Source organism: Hipposideros armiger, unplaced genomic scaffold (genome assembly GCF_001890085.2).
Source record: "Hipposideros armiger isolate ML-2016 unplaced genomic scaffold, ASM189008v1 scaffold_224, whole genome shotgun sequence".
In the NCBI taxonomy this organism is placed as follows: domain Eukaryota; kingdom Metazoa; phylum Chordata; class Mammalia; order Chiroptera; family Hipposideridae; genus Hipposideros; species Hipposideros armiger.
In genome coordinates, this window is record NW_017731574.1 from 2,606,541 (window position 1) to 2,629,712 (window position 23,172).

A 23,172-nucleotide genomic window follows, 5' to 3' on the forward strand; every position below is an offset into this window, starting at 1 on the left:
TCAAACTGAACTTCTTTATTAAGTGCCAAGGGTCCAGGCGGGCGCTGCCCCCTGCAGCCCCCTCTGCTGAGGCCTGTGCTTGATACGTTTTTCAGGAGCCAGAGTCCTCAACAGCCAGGGGCCCGGGGATGATCCCGTCTTTGCTAGCAGCAGGCCCGTGGGGCCCTGGCTCCTGGAGAGCAGCAGGGCGTGTGAAGTGGTCTCCCTTCTGCAGTGTGGCTGCTGGTCACTTCACATGCTCGGCAGCATGCGAGGAACAGTAATACTTCTTGTGGGCGATAAATGTGGACAGGCTGCTGAACTTGATGTTGCACAGGCGGCAGTACCTGTGGTTGCCGTTGGGCAAGGGGGCCGGCGCCCCTTTGCTGGGGGTCTGGACGCCCTTGTCCGAGTGGGAAGGGGGCGTTGGCGGGGCTGCCGGCGGGCCCGGCCTGGGGCTGCTGTCAGGAGGGCCGGCGGGCGGCTCCTGGCCATTTAGGCCCTCACGGGGGACAGAAGGAGAGGGAGTCCGGGCTTCCGAGCCAGGGCCAGGGCCAGGCAGCGGCTTGCCCAGCAGCAGGCCGTGAGCCAGACGCAAGTGCTCAACGAGGTCTCCGCGAACCAGGCCGTTCGGGGGGCAGTAGGGGCACACGACAGCGGGGTCCTCGGGGGCGCACGGGCGGCGCGGCGCGGCGGGGCACGAGAACTTCTTGTGTGCCAGGTAGGCCTCGAGGCTGTGGAAGCTCACGCGGCAGGCCGTGCATTCGTGGTAGTCGGCCAGGGACGGCAGCGTGGGCGTGGGGCTGGTCAAGGGAGTGGCGGGAGGCTGACGTCGCGGCTTCTTGCTCAGGTCGATAGGACCTTCAGAGGGGTCCGGCCCGCTTCCGCTTCCGGGCCGCGGCGACGGCGACAGCGACGGCGACGCAGGCGGCTCGGGGGCGTGGCCTGGGGCAGGCGGGGCAAGACCGGGCGGCTCGGGGGCGTGGCCCGGCGCCGGCAAGGCGGGGCCTGGAGCCGCGGGGACAGGGCTGGCGGCTTGCAGCTCGTAGAGCTTGCGGCGCCTGCGCGTGCGTACGGGCGGCGCTGAGGGCGCTGGGGTCCCAGGGGTCCCTGGAGGCGCAGTGGAAGCCGGCCGTCGCGGCGGCGGGTCGTGGCGGGAGGCGCAGTAGTAGCGCTTGTGCACCATGTAGGTCTCGTGGCGGCTGAAGCGGATGTTGCAGGCCTCGCACAGCGTCCGGCGGGGGTCGTCATCTTCGTCCGCACCACTGCCCGGGCTCGGGCTGCCCTCACTGCCCCGGCTGCCCGCCTCGGCCTCGGGGGGCGTGGCAGCATCCCCAGTCTGGTCCTCACGCGCCCCGGGGCCCGGCGACGAGCTCGGCGCGTCGGGCTCGGCTGGCGTCGGGGCAGGGGGCCCGCGCGTCGGGGCGGGTGGTGCCTTGGGCCTGCGGGCGGAGGGCGCGTCATCGGGCGCACGGCGGCCTGAGCAGTAGAGGCGCTTGTGCACATAGAAGTTGCTGACGTTGTTGAAGGTGATGTCGCACTCGAAGCACGTGGCGCCCTTGGGGGCGCCCGCGAGTAGGGCGACCGGCGCCCCGGCGCCCGCTCCCACCCCTGCCTGCAGCCGGCTGTGTACCAGCTCTGACATCTTGGCCAGGATCTCCGAGGCCGGGGGCGCTGCGGGGAACTGTGGCAGAAAGAGCGCGCCGGATCCTGGGCTGGAGCCCGGCGTTGGGCTGGGCAGCTCGGCCTTGATGCGGGCTGGTGCGGGGCTGGGAGGTGAGGGCGTCCGTGACGAAGGGGCTGGTGGGGGCCCTGACTCCACCTCGGGTTCCTCGGCCACCTCCACTTTGATGCTTCTGGGCGCGGCTGGGGGCTCTCCGCTGCCCCCATTCTGTGGGGCCGCTCTGGCGTCTCCGTTGGTGGCCTCAGCCAGGGCTTTCCTGTCCAGTCCTGGAGATGAGGTGGGTGGCAGGCCCAGGTCGGCAGAGGCCAGGGGGCCGTGTAGGGCCGTGTGCTGCTGGAAGCCGGCCAGACTGTCTGCAGGGAGACCCCAAGGGCCACACTTCAGGACTGGAGCAGGACCTACCTGGGCCAGACCTGAGGAGGGGGCAGGGCAGGAAGGGAGAGCTGGGCTGGGCAGAAATGGTGGAGGGCCAAGGCCGAATTAACACCCGCTATGAACCAGTCCCCTCCCAATTCCTGGGGGGCGGGGCTCACCTGAGGTGTGCTTGGCCACGGGGTGCCCAGGCCCTGGTGAGTAGATCTCAGCCTTGGAGCCCGGCTGGCAGATCATGTGGTTGGTCACTAGGTGGCTGTAGAGGATGTCCCTTGTGGTGGAGATGAAGCCACAGCTGTGGCAGACACCTGCAGATGGGCTATAGGGTCAGGGCCCTGGGGTGGGTGGGCTCCAGAGACACCCCCTGACCCGCCCCCTGTCCCCTTCCCAGCCAGCCTACCGCTCAGCGTGTCTGTGTGCACCTTGAGGTGCCGCTCGCAGTTGGCCTTGGTGGTGAAGGCCGACAGGCAGATGAGACACACGAAGGGGCGCTCGCCTGGAACACAGGGCCCAGTGAGGGGCCGTGACACGGGCCATGTGTGAAGGGCTCTTCAAGCCTCCCAGGACCCTGGCCCGGGCCCAGCCCTGAGCTGACCATCCAGACAGCCATAGGTGGGCTTCATGCCCTGGGAGCTGTGGGAGGCTGTGTGGTGTGGTGGGAGTACCACACAGGTACATCTGTGGCCTGGGCACACACATGCTATCATTGAGCAGGTGGGGGGGCCTGAGGGGTGTGGGGCCTCACCGCTGTGGCTACGCATGTGGATCTCCAGAGAGCTGGCGCTGGGGCAGCTTTTGCGGCACTGGGGGAAGGGGCAGACGCGCTCGTTGGGGTATGGCTCCTTGGGCTTCTCGTCGATGGCAGCTGTGGTGGGGGAGCTGGCGTTCTGGCGGCTGGCACAGTAGTACAGGAGGTGGGCTTGCAGGTTCCGCTCGCTGCGATACCAAATGCCGCAGTCTTTACAGGGGAAGACATCTTCTGTGGGGGTGAGAGATGGGTGAAGCCTGAGGGGACACCCTGGCAGCAGAGGGGGTCCGCCTGCAACCCAGGACAAGGCAGTGGACTGTGTAAAGTTGGGGCTCTGCCCTGGCTGCCCCCAGCATCCTCCCCCTCTGAGTAGTGAGGTTTGTGACCTGCTATACCCCCTCCATCACTGCTGCCCCTTCTTATTTCCATTTACAACCTGGGGTGCCCTCTGTACAGATCTTCAGGGTGCTGGGGGACTATGTGGATGGGGTCTTAGTATCCCCCAGGATGGCCTCCATGCTGCCTCCCAACACAGCCCCATAAGGAGATGCCGTGGTCTCAGAGGGTGCTCGTGTGAAAGCATGGACACGTTAGTGGACACCTGCATGAGTGAGATGGGTCCGGGATGTGGTTGTGTCAGTGACTTGGCGGGGTGACCATGTACAGTGAGCTTGTGCAGGTGCATGTGTACTGGCCAGGGGGCCATGAGGGATGGTGTGGACCCAGGTGCTTGCGGAGGACGAAACAGGCATGTGCACGTGAATAGGTGTGTGAGTGGCCAGGTGCACAGGGACTGTATGCACGAATCCCCAAGCACTTCAGCACGAGGACAAGAGTTGAGCATGGCTCTAGGTGGCTTCTGGGGCAGGGGGCAGGCAGGGGCTGAGGCCAGGAGCTGTGAGGAAGAGCCCTTCCTGTCTCCCCCTTCACCGTCCCTTATACCTGGATGGTTCCACATCAGTTACTGGCTAAATGGTCACATTGCTGAATCCACCAAATTTACCCAAAATGGGCTGCCTCTAATTTTCCAGTTTATTGGAGTGTGGATCTCAGGGGTGATTTTGCCAGCAGGTGAGGATTTCTCTGATGTGTGCTTCACCAGTTCTCTGGTCCTCAGTGTAGCTTCATAGCAGAATTTAAAGGAATGTTCTGTTAGTCTCTGCCCCTGCTCTGTGACTAGCTGCCTCTGGGCTGAAGACTGCCTGGGGAGGGCTTGTTCTGCACCTTGACCTTGAGGTGGAACGAGGGGCCCTGGGGTTCCTTATTTGGCGTTTAGGCTGTGGAATTTACGGACCAATGTCCGATCTTGGTTTCTACTTCTGCAGTTAGGATGCACTTCTCAGCCCAGCTCCTCCAGTGTTTGTTTTGGGTTCACAGTTATTGCAGAGGTGCTCCTCCACCCAGGGGGCTGCTAGGTTTCCCACTTTTCCTACTTCTTTTAAGGAATTTAAGTACCTATTTGTCTGGGTGAGGTGGCCACCCCTCAGACTCCCTATACTTGCAGCTTTTCTGGTGACTTTTCTGGCTCTGTTTCCTTCCCACAGTGTCATTTTTTTCTCGGCTTTTCAAGTTCCCGTTCATTTGGGGGCCTTAAGGCAGCTCTGTTCTCTATCAGCTGAGGCCTTGAGCTGGGATGGGGAGCTGAGGCGACCGGTGGGTTTGTTTTTGTATCTACAAGGTCAGTGCTGGGGACTGTGCTGCTGGCTGCAGTGTCAAGACAGGGACCAGAGCGTCGGAAGCCCATTCAAGCCCTGGACAGCACCCCATAGCTGATCACGGGTCAAGTCCCGGATGGGTGAAGCCCAGGTAACCTGCACAAATACCTCGAGGCTGGTATTACCATCACCCCCATTTCACAGGTGAGAAAATTGAGGCCCAGAGTGGTGGCGTCTCAAGAATTAAACCGGCCAGGTCTGATAGACATTGGTGTTCGAGTCCTTAAGTCCCTTTTGGACCACCAGTGGGAGAGGTCCATGCAAAGGCTGGGGTGGGGTTTGGAGGTTTAAACAAGATGGCTTCTCAAATCAAATGCTCCTGAGACACTGCTGCTTGGGGGTTAGGCACTGACACCAAAGCCTGAGGCCAGACAGAAGGAAACTGGGGCCCAAAGGGGCTGAGCCTGGGCGAGCTTGAGATTGCAAGGCCTCCCAGCACCTGAGCATCCCTGCAGTCCCCCATTGGAGCAGCCCACATGGAGGAGCTGGGAAGGCAGCCTCCATGCCAAGGACTCGACTGACGTCTGTCTTGCCTCCAAGGGCTCTAGAAGTCATTTCTTGAGTCAGGTACCCTGGGCACCGTGTGGCTGTACCTCCCTGCCCTGGTGAGGTGGCCGTCCTGGCCTCTGAGATACCCTTCCACCCTCCCGTCTCCCCTGTAACCCTGACGTCCAGACTGCACCCGTTTGCTCAGTGCCACCCTTTCAGTCCCCCCTGCAGGACCCACATTCTTCTGTGGCAGTGGCCTTGCCCTATTCTGGTCTAGCCCCTCTATGTGGGCTTTGGGGGCAGCCCACACCTGTAGCCTGTCCCTCCTTCACCCTGGTGTCAACCGTTTCTCCCCACGTCATGTCCACCAGCATACAAACACACCAGGATGGCCCGAGTTCCAGCAGCACAGGCTGTGTGCCCTTTGACAGGTTCTTCCTCTGTCCCCTCTGAACGCTGCCTCACTCCCTGCTTCACTTTGCTATGACGGTTTAAGTTGGGGCCGCAGGGACCTCCATGCTTGCTAGGCCAGCAACCACTTCTCTGCCTTGGTCTCACCACACCCAGGACACATTGGACACCACTGCCCTTAGCAGACACCCCCCAACTATAGTGTCCACAGGTCCTGTCTCTCCCTGGGGGTCTCATCCTGCCCCAGAGCTCCCCAGGGGGCTGTGACTGAGCCCCAGCACACATTCCCCCAGCTGTCTGGATGGGAGAGCGGCTCTCCTCTCCAACTCCCCTGCCAATGATGGTGCTGACCGACATCCACCCAGACAGCCACATCAAAGCCCCTGGCCTTGTGCTTGCTTCTGCCTCCTTTCCAGGCCCTACTGCAGCCAGCAGCTCCCACCTGGCTCTGCTTCAGCTGCCTCCACCTGCTTCAAGCTGTCATCACCTTTGACTTGCTCAAAAAGGTGTCACTTTTCTTCCAATTTTGCAACACCAAAGTTGCCACCCAGCAGCCAGGGTGATAGTAAAACCAAATTGGATCCTGCCCTTCTCTGCTTAAAGCCGCCTCATTGCTCTGAGAAGAAATGCTGTCCTTATCTGGAACCACCCTCAGAGATTTGCCCCCTTCACGGTTGCTGCGCTGCCAGGCTCCAGCCACAGTGAGCACCTTCTGGGCCTTGGCCCGGTGGGCCACCACTCAGTTGCTCTTTCCTAGTATGCAGGCCTCCGCCTGTTATCTCACCCGAGCAGCTTTCCCAAGCACCCCAATTAAAGTAGCCCTACCACTGTCTCATCACATCACTGCTTTCCTTCCTTCATGGGGTGTTCTCTTGCCTGCAGCTGCTGCTGCCACCTCCAAGTAAGGCCACTTCTCTGGAGTGGTGGCACCCTCAGGGCAGACCCACTTCTGAGACCCTGGTGCCTCCACTGCTTGGTTCATTGTGGATATTAAATGTTAAATAAGTATTTGTGGAATTAGTGAATCCTATTTAATTCTCACAATGACTCTCTGAGGCTTAGTATGTACTGAGAGAAGTGAGTGACAGACAGCTTCCCAGTCCAGGTGTTCTCAGCATGTGCCTTTGCCCCCAGGGCATACCCGGGCAGTCAAAACTGAGAGGTGGGGGTGGTACCAGCATCTAGTGGGTGGGGCCAGAGGCCCTCCACATCCCTGGATGTGCATGTCAGCAGAGGCTGAGAAACTGAGAGACCTGCTCTGCTCCAAAGTGGGAGGCATGGGCTCAGGTTTGAGCTTGCTTGCTGGGCCTTTTCCAGTGTGAGACCTGGGCCCCAGGGACCCTGCTACCTCTGCGCCCTGTGAGCTATGCTCACGGCTGCTGCCCTGCTTTCCTGCTGCCTGCTTGGGGCTGCCCCATTACTATCCATGAGCAAACCATTTCTCTCTCATGCGCTGGCTGCAGGCTGGAGTCACCCTCAGCCCTGGCCCTGCTCCTGGGACCGCACTTTCAATTTCTTCATGCATGTCCACTGCAGCACACTTCCTCCTCTGCTCAGATCCCGGTGGTCATAGATCTTTGCAGATCTTGAGCTCCTGGGCACTACTTGCAGCTCTGTGCCCAGGGACTGTGCTGTCTCTGCCACATAGTTAGGGTGGCATAAGGGCGTACTTACTGTTGATGACTGCTGTGGCCAGGATGGACGCCATGCCGGCCTGCTGGGGCAGCAGCTGAATGTCGGTGTGTGAGGGGACCAGGCACTCAGGCTCTACTGGCTCCTTCTTCACAGGGTGGCTGGGGGTGCTGTGAGGCTCAGCCGAGAGGAGCACGCTCAGTAGTCCACCCGCTGGCACCGGCTTGGTGAGCCTGCACCAGAGGGCTTCATCTGTAGGGGTAAGGGCATCTGTGATGGGAGGGCCAGCAGCCCTGGGCCCACCACCCTGCCCTGCAAAGACTTCCCCCATCTTATCTTCCTGAACCATTCATCTTAGAGACCAGAGTTTTGAAGCTTCGGGGTGGGAGATGGAGCCAAGGCCATGGTCAGGGAGCGAACATGCCTGGGTCACAGCTGTGGCTAGCTGGATTCTACAACAAGCTGTCCTTCTTCCATGGGACAACTGGATGGTCCTCCAGGCCTGCCCATGCCTTGGGCCTCTGCCATGAGCCCATAAAGTGGGAGGGCTCCGGGGGTGGCCAGCACAGCAGTCCCATTTTCCAGGAGAGGGGTGGCATGTGGGACAGGAGGCAGAGCACCTGGGGAGGGCCCTGGATGGGTCTCCCTGCTCCATTCAATTCTGCTGGTGCACTGTTCCCTCGGCGGCCTGCAGGGGGCAGCCTTGGCCAACAGACCCCAGTGAGACACCCAACCGTCCACCTCTAGCGTCCAGCACAAGGCCGCCTTGTAGGCAGACACAAGTGGCCGGAGCCCTGCTGACCAGGCAGCAGGAGGGGAGGTCCAGGCAGTACTAACTGGTTTATGTCCTGGCTGGGTGTACAAACCTACGGCTGACCACTCACTGCTAACACCAGGCCCTTTAGTGCCTTCCAGCTGCTCTCTGGGTCCTTAGAGTGCCCCTTGGTGGGGAGGAGGGGCCGGGGTCCTCTCCCCGCTGAGGAGGGAAAAACAGGCATACAGGGTGAAGCGCTCGCTCATGTGTACAGGTCGATGGCAGGGTAGAATGGAAAGCAGAGGTCCCCAGATGCTGAGCCCAGCACCCATTCTGCAGCCTTGCTATGCCCTGGTGGCCCCCAGGCAGATGGGGGCTGGGCTGAGGAGCTGGTCACAGGGCCACCGCCTGCCCTCAGTGGCTTTTGGCTCTGTCTGGAAATGAGAGCTAGTCTCAGGATGGAGCTTTGCCTTTACTGAGGTGTTTGGCTGAAGGTGCTATGTGCTCAGGAGGCAGTGGTGAGGGTGACACCCCAGAACATTCTAGCAAAGTGGAGCCCACCCCCCCACTCCCTCCCCCCGCCATAGGGGAATGAGATGGGTTTCCTGTGGTCAGTGGGTGAATATGTGGTGAACGGCCCTTGCTTAGAAGTTGTCATGTGTCTGTCCCTACATCCTTCTCTGGGACCCAAGCCTTCTCATATGTAACGGGGGTCTCCATTGCCCTGACACCCTAACTCTCACACACTGGGAAGGCCGTGAGACACTTGAGAAAGTGAGGGGGGCAAGGACCCCTATCCTGCTCTCCTTCCTCTTGCCCAGGCCCTCCCTCCTGGGTCCCACCTTCCAGAAGGTGCAGCAAGGTAGGAGGGACACAGGGAGGAGGCCAGGGAAGAAGCTCTTGGGCCATGAGTTCCTGTGGGTTTTTTTTTTTCTGAAACAGAAATAGGTAGTTGCATGGTGTAAGAACCATATGTGTAGCAGTCCCTTAGGTATTTACACAGAAATACCAGCTACCCTATAAATAAGTCGGCTGTATACAAACAATGCAAAATAGTAATCTAAAAGTCCCCAGAAGGTGAGGGGACTTAGGCCCCAAAGCTAGGTGTAGACGTGGCCTTCCTGAACGTTCCTGGAGTGGCCAGACTGCACAGGCCCTGGTCTAGTCGGCACTGCAGCTAGGCCTGCTGGCCTCCCTGGCTTTGGTTCCTTCACTGCCCTGGTGGTCTCCCAGGGACTCTGAGCATGGTCCTGGCTTCCTGAGACCCCACTCCCCCACCCCCAGGGCAGACATCTGTCTGGCCCCAGATGGGCATTAATCTGGGTGCTGGGTGTGCGGGGGCTAGCCCCTCAGCCTGGCTCAGAGCAGGTCGGTTTCCCTTTAAGGCCAGCCCAGGGAGAGCCAAAGGACCTCCACCTTCCGGAAGGCCAAGAGGGAAGCGCCAGATACCAACCCTTCCTGTGGATCTCTGCGTTGGCCTCGGCCTCTCTCAGGGCTCGGGGCAGCGTCCTCAGCCAGCAGGCCTCGTCCTCCAGCAGCAGGGTCAGGGCTGGGCTCTGGGGGACAGAAAGGGGGATTAGCAAGGACACAGAATGGGAAGAACTCAGCCAGGGGTTCCTCATGGGGACTGTGAGGGGTAAGCCCAAGAGACTGCTGGGTGCTGGGCCAGGCGGGGGCTTGCTACTCATCAAGTGATGTGCTGGCGATACCTTTCAGGGGTCAGGTCCTGGGTTCTCTTGGAAACTGATGCCCAGAGAGATCAAGCAACTTATCTAAGGTCACACAGCCAGCCAGTGGCAGAGGGTATTTGCACCCAGACCTGTGTTCTCTCCTTACCACTTCTCCCATCCTGACAGGCCGCTGGGTGCTATGGCACATACCATGGGGCTGTACCAGACACAGGCTCCTTCCACATGAGCCCCAGGGACCTCTAAAATGAGATCTGTGGGCCGAGGCCAAGATTGGCCTTAAGTAGACAGCATCTCCTCAGAGAGGGGCTTTTATGTCCTCTCCGAAAGTGGGGCACCCTCCCTGCTGCAGGGCAGGCAGCAGGCCCACCTTTGTCCAGACCACCCCCGGGGCCAGGACATGGCGGACACTCAAAATTGACACCTGCCTGGGCCCAGCAGTTGGCTGAAGTCCCCAGGCAGCATGATGTCTCCACGCTGAGGCTGGCTCAACACCTGGCCCCTTCCCCGTGGCTCCGAGACCAGCCCGAGACCAGCCCTCGTGCACCTGGCCTTGCTGCCAGCCTGGAGAGCAGGCAGTGTCCTTTTCCCATCTCACATGTGAGGAAACAGGCATGGGGAGGGGAGGGGAGGGACAGCTCCAGCCAGCACCTGGCCCAGCCATGCTCTCTCTCCCTAGCTGGGTCTGCCAGCTGGCCTTTGCAGCGCCGGAAGGAAAGAGCACAGCGCTCTGGGTTAGGCCCTCAGGGCTACTGCCGGCTGGGCCTTGGAGGGGGGTGGCCTGATTTCCGGTGCCCTGCAGAGCACAGGAAACACACGTCCCCTGTCCCAACTCAGCCTGGTGCCAGGAGATGGGGGGAGGGGCACCTGAAGCCCCACTCTGTGGCCTGGCCCTGGTTAGATGCCTGGGGAACATGGTGCAGATCCATGGCGAGCTGGTGGACAGGGCAGAACCCTTGACCCTCTTTGCCCGAGGAGATTAGGGTGACTGCTGCCACTCCTTGGGCCTCAGCCCCGCCACTGGACCATGGTTCTGGGCTCTTCTGCCTGGAAGTCCCCAAGCTCAGCCACTGAGTCCCATATGGAAAGGTATGGCACACGTCAACATTTAAGTATTTTTGTTTTATGCAAATAAATGCCTTTTACTTAGAAACTTAGTGCATCCAGACCTTTAACTGAAGAACCAGTGTCACTTGCTGTCACCGGGAAATGCTACCATGGAAGGGTGGCCGGGGCAGGTGATGGCATGTGTGGCATCCTCTGATGGGTTCTGGGCACCTCCCTGCCAGGTCAGAGCCCATAGCACTTTCCTGGGCTTTGCCTGTGGGGACCACAGGAGCTCCAGAGCTGGGCATCAGGGTTCCAGTCCAGGTTTGACTTCCCCCACTGTGACCCTGGGCAGGCTATCACCTCTCAACGGCCCCTCTGACCACCTCTGCATCTTGTCCCCATCCCATGGCAGACTCGGGGCCCCAGCAAGATCAGGCCAGTGTGCTGGATCCTCCCAGTAATAATTCCCAGCCAGGATGGGGCACCCTGGCTTAGTCATGGGACAGGTGAGCAGAGAATAGCTGTCCAGTGGGTCGGGGAGAGCCCCGCTGTCGCAGCACCATGAAGCCCTCCCTGGGCCTTGGCATCTTTCTGGATATGGGTGATGCCCCGCCTGCTGGGAGCTCCGGCTCAAGCCTGCATGCTTGCTCTGAGACCCATCCTCATCCTGCCACCTGCCACATCCGTGGCTCTGTGACTCAGTTTCCCCCAGGGCATAGAGAAGCAACCTGTGTGATGCCCTCCTTTGGAACAGCACCCACCTGATGTGTGACCAGCACATGACAAATGAGCCCCCATCACCCTAGCTTTCACAGTCTCTTTGGCCAGCAAGACACACCAGGCAGGGGCTAGAACTTTGGGTCCAGAAGTCTGGCATCCACTGGGACACTAGGCCAGCAATTGCCAAATACCAACTTGGGGTGGGGTCTCCACCAAGGATCCTGCTTCGGGGCAGGATGGGGGCAGGCATTGCCCTGCCACACTGCAGAATGGCATGGGAGCTGGGGGCCAGCTGGGGGTTCTCCCCCAGCTGGGAGATCTGTGGAGGCCACAGCCGGGGACAGGCCTGAGGTAAAGTAGACCAGGCAGGGCGGGCACAGTGGTAGGTGAACCAGCAGGGCCAGCAGCTAGCAGCAAGGCGGAGGCCGGGGCCTCCCCGAGTCTCTAATGAATATTAATGAGTGGAGGAGGGTGAAAAAAATTAATCTGCCTGATCCTCCGATGGGTGCTGTGGTAACGATATGAAATCTAATTATTCGTCCCAATATTTCTAAACCCTCAAACTGAGACTGACAGCCTCCCGGTCGGTTTAATGCTTATCACTCTCAGAAGCGCGTGTTCGCAGCATGATAAAAACCCCCGCGCCCAGCTCTGCTGACGCTGCAGAACCCCTAATTTTCCATGTATGTTCCAAGCAGAAAGAAGGCAGTAGTGCCATGTTTCTGGCCAGCTCTGTGCCTTCTGCCCGGAGCAGTCCATCTCTGTGTCCCAACAGGTAACTGAGCACCCAAGTGTGGTGGCTGTGCTGGCCAGGCTGGATGATGGCCCCTGTCTGTGAGGGCAGGTGAGGAAGGAGGGGATGCAGGGGCCTGGAGGGGGCTTCCATCCTGCACCCCGTACCTGACTCCCAGGAGGAAACGGGCCAGAAGATCCAGGGCTTTATGACTGACCTTCACCCTCACATTCCCTCAGCCCTTAACACTTACGGGGGCTGGCCCCCTACTCAAGTGGGGATGGGCGGGTGCAATCATCTAAATGGCAGCACATGCCTGCACTTGGCCCCTAGGTGTGCAGGGGCCATCAGCCCGTGGCTGATGGGGAGCAGAGCATGGCCCCACCCAGCCTGCCCCTACTCGCTGAGGCAGCCCCCACCCTGCACCAGGCAGCTGGACCTCCAGTGTCTGCTGGGTTGCAGCCTGAAGGCCACCTCCCTGCCCCCAGGAGCACGCCCAGCCCTGGGGGCCGAGGACATTGGGTGAGGGGCAGATGTCAGTCTCTGCTTCTTTGGAGGGAGTAACACAACATGGGGCTGCCCCATGACTTCTTTTCTTTTTTCTCCCCCCTACTATTTTCTCCCCAATTCTGAGCAGAACGAGAACAGAGGCTCTTTTCTCTGGTGGTGAAGGCAGCAGCCAAGGCAGACCCCCTTCCTGGCCTGCCCTGCTGGTAGGCAGTGGGGTACAAACTTGATGAGGGGCTATTCATAACCCCCACCCTGCCCTTCTGCCAAAACTAGCAGAGTCGTGTGTGCCGCCAGCCGCCTTCCCACCACGAGTGGCCCCAGGCTCAGTGCCCAGTGTGGGTTCAGCTCGCCCTGGACAGGCTGCGTCCGGAGTCAGCGCGAGAAGCCCCGCCCGCCCTGCCTGCAGCCCCTCGGGGGTTGCCCTGTCCCTCTCTCCTGGCTCCAGGCCGGCCCCACCCAGCCCCGGGATAACGGGCGGCCACTTTAAATTCTCTGGGTGCATCTGAGAACCCTCCTTGTTTCCCCAACAAAGAGGTCAGTGTCTGGATTCTGTGCCCACCGATAACCATCAGAAACCCTATCTCCGCCGCATCCGCTGTGACAACTTTATCTGAGGCTGTTCCCAAACCTCGCGGTGCTTCTCATGAAGCAGAGTCAAGGGGAGGTGGGGGCCCTGTTCTGGGGGAGGGGGGGTCCAGCATAGGGAGAAGACAGCCCTGCAGAGGGTCAGTGGGGCCACTGGGCCTCCCCTATGTCACTATGGGCAGGTTCGTGGGAGGGTAGGGCTAGGGCAGGCCAGGGTGGGCTCTGACTGGGCCCTGCTCCGTCCTTCAGCCCATCCTGAGAAACCTCACCCACATCCCTGCTCAACTCAACAGAGGCAACAGCATTTCAGTCCTCGGGCCCCTCTTGTAAAGAACCCATTTCACAGGTGAGCAGACTGAGGCCCATAGAGGTGAATGGCGCTTAAGGCCATGGGACGTGGCTGTGTGCACACAGGATTAGAACCCAAGTCTCCATGATCTCCAGTGCATCACTGCAGCCTTTTCATTCATTCATTCAGCCAGCAAACGGTCCCCGAGGGCCTGCTTTGTGCCAGATGCGGGGGCACTGTGGACAGAACATGCAGTCCCTGATGTTTCGGTGTAGATGCTGGAGAGGAGAGGCCAGCAAGAAACAAGCCATTGAGGCTGGAGGGGAAAGTGCTGGAGAAACAGGGACAGGCTGAGAAAGGCTGAGGCTGGGCAGGGGCAGGGCGTGGGCTGCTGTAGCCAGGGCAGCGGGGTGAGGCCTGGAGAGGTGATGAGGGAAGCTGTGTAGACATCAGGGGGGAGGGGACATCAAAAGGGAGGGACAGCGGAGGAGGGGACAAGGGGGAGGGAACAGAAAGGGGGAGGGCATGGCACTGGGGAGGGCCATGTAGCCCCTAGCTGTTTTCCTCAGGGTGGTCCTCGCCTTAGGGAGGGAGCCAGCCATTAGGGTGGGCCTGGTGCCCTGACCCCAAGGGAGGGGTGGCCAGGACTGAGGAGGAGAGAGGCCTCTTCCAGCCCTCATCATGGGTCTTTTCAGTGTGGTGGGAGGGGTCCTAAGTCCCTCAGACCAGCTGAGTCCTCCTCCTGAGACCTCAGGAGGCCAGTCTGGGTTGACTCTGTAGCCAGAGCCCCTTCACGCCCACAGCGCCTTCCACACCCTGCGACACTTTCCCAGCTCCCACAGCTGAAGGTAGGTGTGGAGAGGAAGTGTACTAGAGACCCAGAAAGGCCAGCAGCAGTTCTCCTGTCTGGGGCTTGTCCCCAGGAGGGCACCCCAGGCCGCCCTCTTCCCTACTCTGGTGCTCCAGCAGAGCTGAGACCTGACTATCCCCTCGGGCCACCGCAGGAAGGGCCAGGGGCCAACCTGGCCACACCCTCGCTCTGTTGCTTGCTAGCTCTGTGGAGTGGGCTGAATGAGGCCCTCAAAGATACGTCCGCCCCAGAACCTGAATGTGATCTTGTTTGGAAAAAGGGTCTTTGCAGATATGACTAAATTAAGGACAATCCAGACGAATGATTATCCAGGTGGGTCCTGAAGTCAATGACAAGTGTCCTTAGGGGGGAAGAGACGGGCAGAGAGGTAGGACTGATACATCTGCAAGCCAAGAAACCCCAAGGAGTACCAGCAGCCACCAGAAGCTGGACAGAGGTCTGGAATGAATTCTGCCTCAGAGACCCCAGAAGGAACCAGCCCAGCCGACATCTGGCCTCAGAACTGGGAGAAAATACAATTCTGCTTAAGACTCCCAGGTTACAGAAGCCATAGGAAAATCTTACACTCTGGGGCCCTCTCTGAGCCTCAGTTTCCCCATCTGTACAATCGAGTAGTTGGAACAGCCGCCTCACAGCCGAGGTGGGTCAACAGTGTCCGTGTAAAGCTCTAGCTCAGGGCCTGCTGGGGAATAACTGCTGTGGTCCTAGTAACCTGTTGGCACCCCCAGCTCTGAACCAGGCTACACCCCAGTAATGTGGGAGGGGGAGGGGAGCTCAGCCTCAGGGCATTCCCATGGGGTCCCCTGGGGCTGCTGGGTCCGCAGGACAGAGGACAATGGGCTGGGATGGTTGGAAGACGCTCCTGGGAGCACCAGGAGCATGGGGAGGCCCATGGGCTGGTAAGGAAGGAGGCAGTGCTGGGACAGGCACACGGGCAGGAATGGCTGGCAGCTCCAGTGCTGTTTTGTGCGCAGACCTTAGTGGGTAGCAACTGCCTGCTGTTAGGGTGTGTCCACAACATGTCCTGTGTCACTGACTCTCACTTTGCAGGTAGGAACACCGAGACTGGACAGCTGCAGCCAGCAGTGGGACGCCCCCTTGCACCTGGCACGGTGGGGAAGAGGCTGCCCTGATGTGGAATGCTTGGAGACATTTCAGCAGGTGAGCAAAGCAGGACACGGGGCAGCTTGCAATGCATCCCTATCTGGGTAAAGAAAGAACTTGCAGCACCCCACACCAGGGCTGGATGTCCCAGAAGTCACCGGAAAAGCAGTGTAATGGTGTGTGTGTGTGTGTGTGTGTGTGTGTGTGTGTGTGTATTCCCATGTCCCTTGTGAATTTATAACCTATTGCAAACAGATGTAAATGAGAATCACAGAGAGAGAGAGAACATTACTAGGAGTATGGAGTATACTTGGGCATCCTGCCTCAGCCCCCACCAACCCGTGGCCAGGGTTTGCCCTGCTGTGAGGTTTGGCTCTGCCACGACAGTGACACCTGACACTAGCTTTTGGGGCTTCCAGCATGGAGGGCCACTCAGAGCCTGTGGTGCCTCCAAGGGCCCCAGCTCCATCTCCGTCTCCAGGTGAAGGACCAAGGAGGCCTACCCAAAGGACCCTCTATGCCTATCCCTGGGCAAAACCTCACCTGGGGCCACACCGTACGTCAGGGCCCAGGGGATCCCATTTTAACCTCTCTGGCAGGGTCTTTCCCCACTGAACCTGCTGTCTTGCATGGCAGCCATGGGTCCCTTTCCAGGTCTCACTGATGTCACGCTGACCTCATGACTAAAGTGGGTGAGCCCTGGGGGGAACAAATGGACAGACAGATGGACAAAGCCAGCGTGGGCCACGCTGGGGGTAAGAGCTGGCTTGTTCATTCATTCACTCATTTGTTCATTCATCCACTCATCATCCATTTATTCACCCATCCACCATCCATTCATCCGTCCATCCATCCTGAATATTTCTTTTGCATCTGACTGCAAATTTTAGAATTGCCTGGGCCTCCAAGCCCTGATTTCCAACAGTGGGAGCCGCTAGTGGCTCAGGGAGGGATCTCCCAGAGGCCACACAGTAGGCTGGTGCCAGAACCAACTCTCAACCGCCCCCCGTCAGGCTCTGTGTCCTCTGTGTCCTTCCTGGGGCTCCCGCCCACAACGTCCAGCTATCCTGCTCCCGCTCCAACCTGCAATTGTCCCTCCGCAAGGAGACCAGCAGGAAAGGGTGGCCATTACCCATCAGCACCCCTCCCCTTCCTCCCTCTCCAAAGGGAGAAGATGAACCTTCTGGCAGCTTAATAGGACGATATGGGGCAGGAGGTGTGTGGGGGGAGAGAATTGGGACCCATCAGCTGAACTCGATAAAGGGCCCGTTGAAATGTTAGTAAAAATATTTAGACAATAAATGAAGTATCAGAAAGGCATGCATATCTTTAAGAAATCAATCATCTTGTATGGTGCGTCTGGACACTCGGCGCCAAGGCAGAGATAGCGCCTGCTGGAGAGATAAGGGTTAATCAAGGATTTAATTCTGCAGGAGATAAAGCTGCAGGGAAGCGCAGGCGAGGCTCCTTCCTCTCTGGGCTCCTCCACAGGAGCCTCAAAGGCCGCTGGCTTCTCTGGCACTGGCTCCCTCGCTCCCCTTGGACATTATCTCTCCACTTGGAGAGGGTTTCCAGCCTCATGCCAAGTCTCCCCAGGCTGACCTGTGCCCCAGGCCCAAGGAAGACAAAACCCCCCCGAGAGGAGGCTGCAGACAGGAGGAGAGGCCTGGGGTGGGGGTTGTGGCCGGCTGGGTTGTCTCCAACCCCTAGGCCCTCCTTTCGGAGCCTGCAGGGCTCTCTGGGGTTGGGCCGGCATGGGTTCCAATTCTCCCTCTGTTATTCGATCGGATGACTCAAAGTCACTTATAACCTCTTGAAGCCTCAGTTACTTTATCTGTAGACTAGGGACAGAGAGGTCTCTGCCTCGTAGGGTGGGAGAGAGGAGGACACGAGGTGCTGTAAGGATGGGCGCACAGCAGTGTGGGGAGAGAGCCTGCAACACACACCTGTCCATCTGGAAGGCGCTGATTATCCCTGGGAGGGAGCAAAAGAGAGGGGTGCAGGCCCCACTCAGAACTTGCCAAGACACCCAGTCCTTAGCCACCCTGCCTTTGTCCCATCCCTGCTCATGGGTTTTCTTGACACTTTGAAAGTTTAGAGATGAGAGCCAAAGAGCTCCCAGCCCACCCCCTCCTCCTTCCAACTCTTAAGTGCCCCCAACATCCTACCCTCTGAAGAGTCAATTGCTGCTTGAATGCCTGCAGTGACAGGAAGCTCACTGCCTCCAGAGACTACTCTAAACACCAGAGCCTCCATCCCACAGGGGAGCCAAAATCAGGCTCCTTCCACGGAGCCAAAATCCACAATGGAGCTTCCACTGTTTCCTCCCTGCTTGGGCCACAGGACAAGAGGGTCATCTCTGATGCAAGGCTGCTGGGTCTAGAGCCTGCCGAGCTCTGCCCTGTGGGAGGCACTATGTGTGGGTCATCACTCCTTTAACCTGTCTGGCTGTCCTGGGAAACAGGTGTGCTGCCAGCTTTCCCACAGACAAGCTGCAGCTCCTGTGCTGTGGGGAGGCTGAAGGGTCTGCAGGCTGAGGTCTCAAAGACCCCTCAGGGCTTCCCTGTTTCCCCCCAAGGTCCCAAAGCCTGAGAAAACAGAAGCTCAGAGAGGGTAGGGGCCTGCCTGGGGACACACAGCAAAATAGCCACAAGGTAGGAGACCCCAAAATCCAGACCCTGTGCCACGGGGGCAGCCCAGCCACGAAGGTGTGCCGGCACCCTTTGTCCTGGACCAGCCTCCCACTGACTTGCTGAGCAGTCTGGGCAAGCGCCTAACCCTCTGATCCTGGCTGCTCAGCTATGACAGGCAGGGTGGGTGACCCAGGGGGCCTCAGCTGGGCTGCACATTTGGACCCTGGGAGGCTTCTCCAATCTCCTGAGGCCCAGGTCCAAGCCCAGAGATTCTGATGCAATGTGACCCACAGCCCAGGTTTTATTGCCCACGGGAGTGGGTGGGGGCTAGGAACACTGGTCCAAGGGTCTGCAGCTGGGGATTCTGCCTGTGATACCCATCAGCCCTCAGGCACTACTCTAGGCAGAGTTTCTGGGGCCCTGGTTTCTGCAACTGAGAAACGGGGATTCTAACTGCTAGGTTGGAGCTAGTTAGAGCTGTCAGGTGCGGGTGTTGGGGGAGAGACCCACCCACACAACCCCCCCATTGCCTGCTAACTATGCTTAGGCTGATCGGAGGACCACACCTGGGGCCTTGGGACCAGGAGATCCAGCACTGGGGGCACTCACCAGCCAGCACATACCTTGAATCAAGCCACACCTGAATGCTACATCAGGCATCAAGGGCCCAGGCCATGGCTGTGCCTGCACATTTGGAACACCTGAGCCTGGGCCTGAGTGGAGGAACATGGGGCGCTGCCTGGCTTCCAAGGCAAGGGCCGTCAGGACCAGGAAGTGTTTTCTGAACATTCATCATACACAGGCCCCTCCTGGTTCCCATACCATACGCTGCCCATTCTGCTGCCCCATGCTTACTTATTTCCCATAACTGATGACCCAGCCACATGCCAGGCCCAGCCCTACCACTTGGCTCCTTGTTGCTTCCTCCCCTTGAATGCCTTTCTCCTCTGCCTTACCAACTTTTACTCACCCGTTAAGGGCCCACTTAAAAAGAAAACCCTTGGGGCCGCCCGGGTGGCTCAGTTGGTTAAGAGTTGGCTTAAGAGCGTGAGCTCTGAGCAACAGGGCTGCCGGTTGGATTCCCACATGGGCCAGTGACGCTGCGCCTGAGCTGAGCTGTCACTGAGCTGCCAACAGGTGGCAGGGTGGTGCAGCTGGTGTAACAACAAAATTGCCTGTTCGATGGTGGGCTACGCCCACCCGCAACTAAGACTGCACTTGGCACCTTGAGCTGAGCTGCCGCCCGGGTGGCTCAGGGGATAGAGCATGCTCTCTTAACAACAAGGCTGCTGGGTTCGACTCCCACACGGGATGGTGGCTACGCCCACCCGCAACTAAGATTGAACACAGCACCTTGAGCTTAGAGGCCACAAGCTGCCGATGGGAAGCCAGATGGCGACTGGCGCCCTCCACAACGAAGATAGAACAACAATTTGGCTGGTCCCCTTCCCCAATTCCCCAACACTGTTGTTCCCCTCCCCCAATTCCCCAATAAAATCTTAAAAAAAAAAAAGAAATCCCTTCATTCAGGAAGCCTTTCTTGTGTCACACCAAGGTCCCAAAGGCCCCACATCACTTCCTCTAGGCAGCCCTCTGTGTATCACTCAAAGTCCCATAGGCCCCCCCCCCCACATCACCTCCTCCAGGAAGCCCTCCTTGTGCTCCCAGGCAGTTAACCCCTCCCTGCCCTCCTGGTTCCAACACCCACATCTCCCATGGAGTGGTGGGAGCTCCTGGGCTGGAGTCTAACCCGGGTCTGGCTCAGGGGGGGGGGTCAAAGGGGCCTGTGCCCTGATGGGATGCTGCCCTGGCCACTACCCTGTGGCTAGTGGGTGGGCCAGCCATGCCTGGGGCTTCTTACCAGTTCAGCCTGCCCGGGGGATGAGGCTCTGCTCTGGACACTCCCTCGGAACGGGCCCCAGGACAAGCCCTCAGTGAGGCTGTGTCGAGCCCGCACGCACTTCTGCCCATCCTGCAGGACCTGCTCCAGCTCGTCTGTGGGGAGAAACATCAGAGGCATGAGGTGCGCATGCTGTGGTGACTGCCCAGCCCTGCTGCCTGCCTAAGTCCAGCTCGCTTCTGCAGCCCCAGTCCTCCAGGAGCCGTCAGGGGGCTGTAAGGCAGAGAAGGGAGGGCTGCCCTGTGGACTGGGGATGGTGGCTGGTGTCTGGCTTTGGGGGCTAGGGCAGCCCCTGTACCAAGACCGTTTCTAGACACAACGGGCTGCAGAGATAGGATAATGAGGGGTGCCTGCAGCTGGATTTGAGGAGGTAGGTGCACAGCTCAGGAACTATGGCTGCTGCGTCAGGGACATTCATGGCCCTGGGACCACAGCTGCCGTATCAGGGACACACAGGACCCTCATGCAGCCAAAGGTGGCACTGGCAAAGTTGCCTGTACCCAAGATGCACGCATGAAGCCAGGTCACCCCTGCTGCCTATGTTGGGGTGGGCACAGAGCAGAGGACAATAATGTTGACAAGACCCACCCCTTCCCCTCCGCACAGTCCTCCCAGCCCCTTTCCATTGACCATGTCCTTGAAACTGCAGAGCAGGCCTGTGAGGGCAGCTGTGGAAATGCTGGGCCTTGGTTTCCGCATCTATACGATGGGATCCCCAATACTTCCTACCTCTTCAGGGTTGTACAAGGATTGAATGAGTTAATCCACCTAGCATGTTTAGCACAGGGCCTGGCGGAGGAACCGAGGCACAGAGCCAGGCACTCTCTCCAAGCCCCTCAGCAAAGCCAGAATCTGCACCTACGTGATGCTGAGTTCAGCTCCATTTACTCCCTGCATGCAGATCAGCGGGGACGCCAGAGCACTGTTGCTCCCACACCCTTCTCAGAACCTCTGCTTGTTCTCTTGAAGGTCTGTGCCTCGACTCTTGCTGAGGCCCTTGGCCAGCTGAGGCCCTTGTCTAGCCGTGGCCTCTCTCACAGTCTGTCTCCTAGCTGAGGGTGGAAGGTACCCAGGGGGCTGTGGCTACCTGTGCCATGGGCGGGGGCCAGGTCTCCGGGCTATGCCAGCTCAAGTGGCCTTGGCCATGACTCTTGTGGCATGGCTTAGAGTGGCATCTGCTGCAAGGCCACCTGCAGGATTCCGTTATGTTTACACACACAGACAGGCCTCAGCTGTGAACCCCTGCTATGGTCATTTTCATGGGGCAGGACCTTGGGGTCAGACAGGGTCTGCAGTCAGGCTTCGGGGTTCAGCCCAGCCTCACGCATGATCCTCATGACTTTGTATAGTTGGCTGAATCGTGGCCCCCAAGAATATGTCTGCCCAGAACCTATGACTGTGCCCTTAAATGGAAAAAGGGTCTTTGTAGATGTAATCAAGTTAGGATCTTAAGATGAGACTATCCTTGATCATCCAATGGGCCCTAAATCCAATAACAAATGTCCTTATAAGAAGAGACACACAGGAGAAATAAGAGAAACAAGGTCACATGAAGGCAGAGATGGAGTGATGCAGCCAGGAGAAAGCTGTGCCTAAGGCCCCGGAGCTGGGAGAGGAGGAAGAACCCTCCCCTGGAGCCTCTAGATTCTAGAGGGAGCATGGCCATTTCTGATTCGTGGGTTTGAGATTTCTGGCTCCAGAACTGTGAGAGAATAGATTTTTGATGTTTTAAGGCACCAAGGTTGTGCAAATTTGTCACAACCTTGTGGTCAGGGTTGCCCTGGGAGACTCACACCTGCATGTTACCTATCCCCGCACCAAGCCTCAGTGTCCTCATTGGACAAGCGGATGGTGGTGGCTACGCCCTCAGAGGGCAGCCTCTCCTGAGGCCACACACACTCTGCCCTGGAAGGCCAGGCCACCTTATGCCTCAGGTGCCACCCGGGCTGCCTGGGCCCATGGAGGCCTCACGTGGCCTGGCCTGGTCCCTGAGCGAGTGCTGCTGTGGCGGCCCCACTTCCTGGAGCCCCGATTGGGCAGGCTGTGGCCTTAATGGGCCCGATTATCAGATAACTGCCGGCCTAATGGCAGAGATAATGTGTAAATATGCCAGGAGGCCCGACTAAAACGTTCTAACTGGGTCCTTGTCTTCCCCAGGGCAGATAAGATGGCAGGGGACCAGGGCGAGGCCGAGGAGGCCGGCGCCCCTTTATCAAACCTGCGGAGAGGGGGGCAGAGGCTGGCTCTGTCACTTTGTGGCCCGCCCACGAGGGGCCGTGTTCCCTACCAGCCCACCCAGGATGAATGGGTCCCAGCCCATGGGCCACCCTTTCCCCGGGCCCTTGCAGGGATTGGCACCGAGGGGCTGAGTACGAGCCAGCTGGTCATCAGGGATGAAAGCGTAGCCCAGGTGCATGCAGTCACCAGATCCTGCCCAGGACACCCTATGAAGCTGGCCTTCTCCTTTATGTCGCCTGTACAGATGAGGAAACTGAGGCCCTGAGGTCACGCAGCTGCAGCAGGACGCCAGAATCTGAACCCAGGCCACCTGGCGTCACATGCTGACACGGGCCCCTGGCCCCTAATGTCCTGGGTATACGTGGGTCTCTGGTCTTCCACCTGGCTGGCTTTCAGGGGTATGTCTGTGTGAGGGAGAGGTGGGAGGAAGAAGATGTCTAGAGATGAGCTTGCTGGGCACTCATTTCTCTATCCATGGCTCTGTCTGTCCAGCCATCTGATGGGTCTGAGCACTGCTTCTGAGGCTGGTGGAGAGCCCACCATGGACCAAGCCTGTGCATCACCCACTCAGGGCAGTGGGGTCAAGGATGAAACATCCAGAATCCTAAACCAATGGCCTGTCCCCATCCTGACAACCACACACACACTACGCCACACAGGTTTTGGCTTGCACTTGGGCCTCTAAACAGGGTTGCCCATGTGCCCCTCTGAGCACTATTTCTCTTGCTAGTGCCATAGACAGGACAGGGACAGTAGACACGAACGACTCCCTCTGTTTTCACATATTTTCCTTTCCATGTACAGGATGTTCATGAAGGAGCTGTTCCCGGCCTTGTCGGTCATGGAGTCCCCGCGAGGAGACAACGCCTTTCATCGGAGGCCAGCGCCCACCTTCATGAGGGAGGAGGAACTTGGAATTCAAGCTCAGTTTTCCCACCTGTGGGCCAAGCCCAACCCAGACTCAGGGACATGGAGCGGGCGGGAGGTGCCTGGCTCAGGTCACCCCTAGAGCAACAAGAAGAGTGGGGCAGCCCCGGGTCTCCCAGTCTGCCCCTGCTTGTCACACC

The 23,172-nt window shown here is 59.1% G+C and overlaps 1 protein-coding gene across 1 annotated transcript in view; it reads right to left on the bottom strand.

The window, feature by feature from the left end:
• ZFPM1 (zinc finger protein, FOG family member 1) overlaps positions 1–23,172 on the bottom strand; it is a 97,080-nt gene continuing 73,908 nt past the window's right edge. The window contains exons 4-10 of the mRNA XM_019654522.1: positions 19,829–19,962; positions 9,238–9,340; positions 7,073–7,282; positions 2,781–3,014; positions 2,436–2,531; positions 2,197–2,343; positions 1–2,016 (exon numbers count right to left, since the gene is read on the bottom strand). Of these exons, the coding sequence (XP_019510067.1) occupies positions 227–2,016; positions 2,197–2,343; positions 2,436–2,531; positions 2,781–3,014; positions 7,073–7,282; positions 9,238–9,340; positions 19,829–19,962 (2,714 nt within the window). The 3' untranslated portion in view covers positions 1–226. The remainder of the gene's footprint in view (positions 2,017–2,196; positions 2,344–2,435; positions 2,532–2,780; positions 3,015–7,072; positions 7,283–9,237; positions 9,341–19,828; positions 19,963–23,172) is intronic.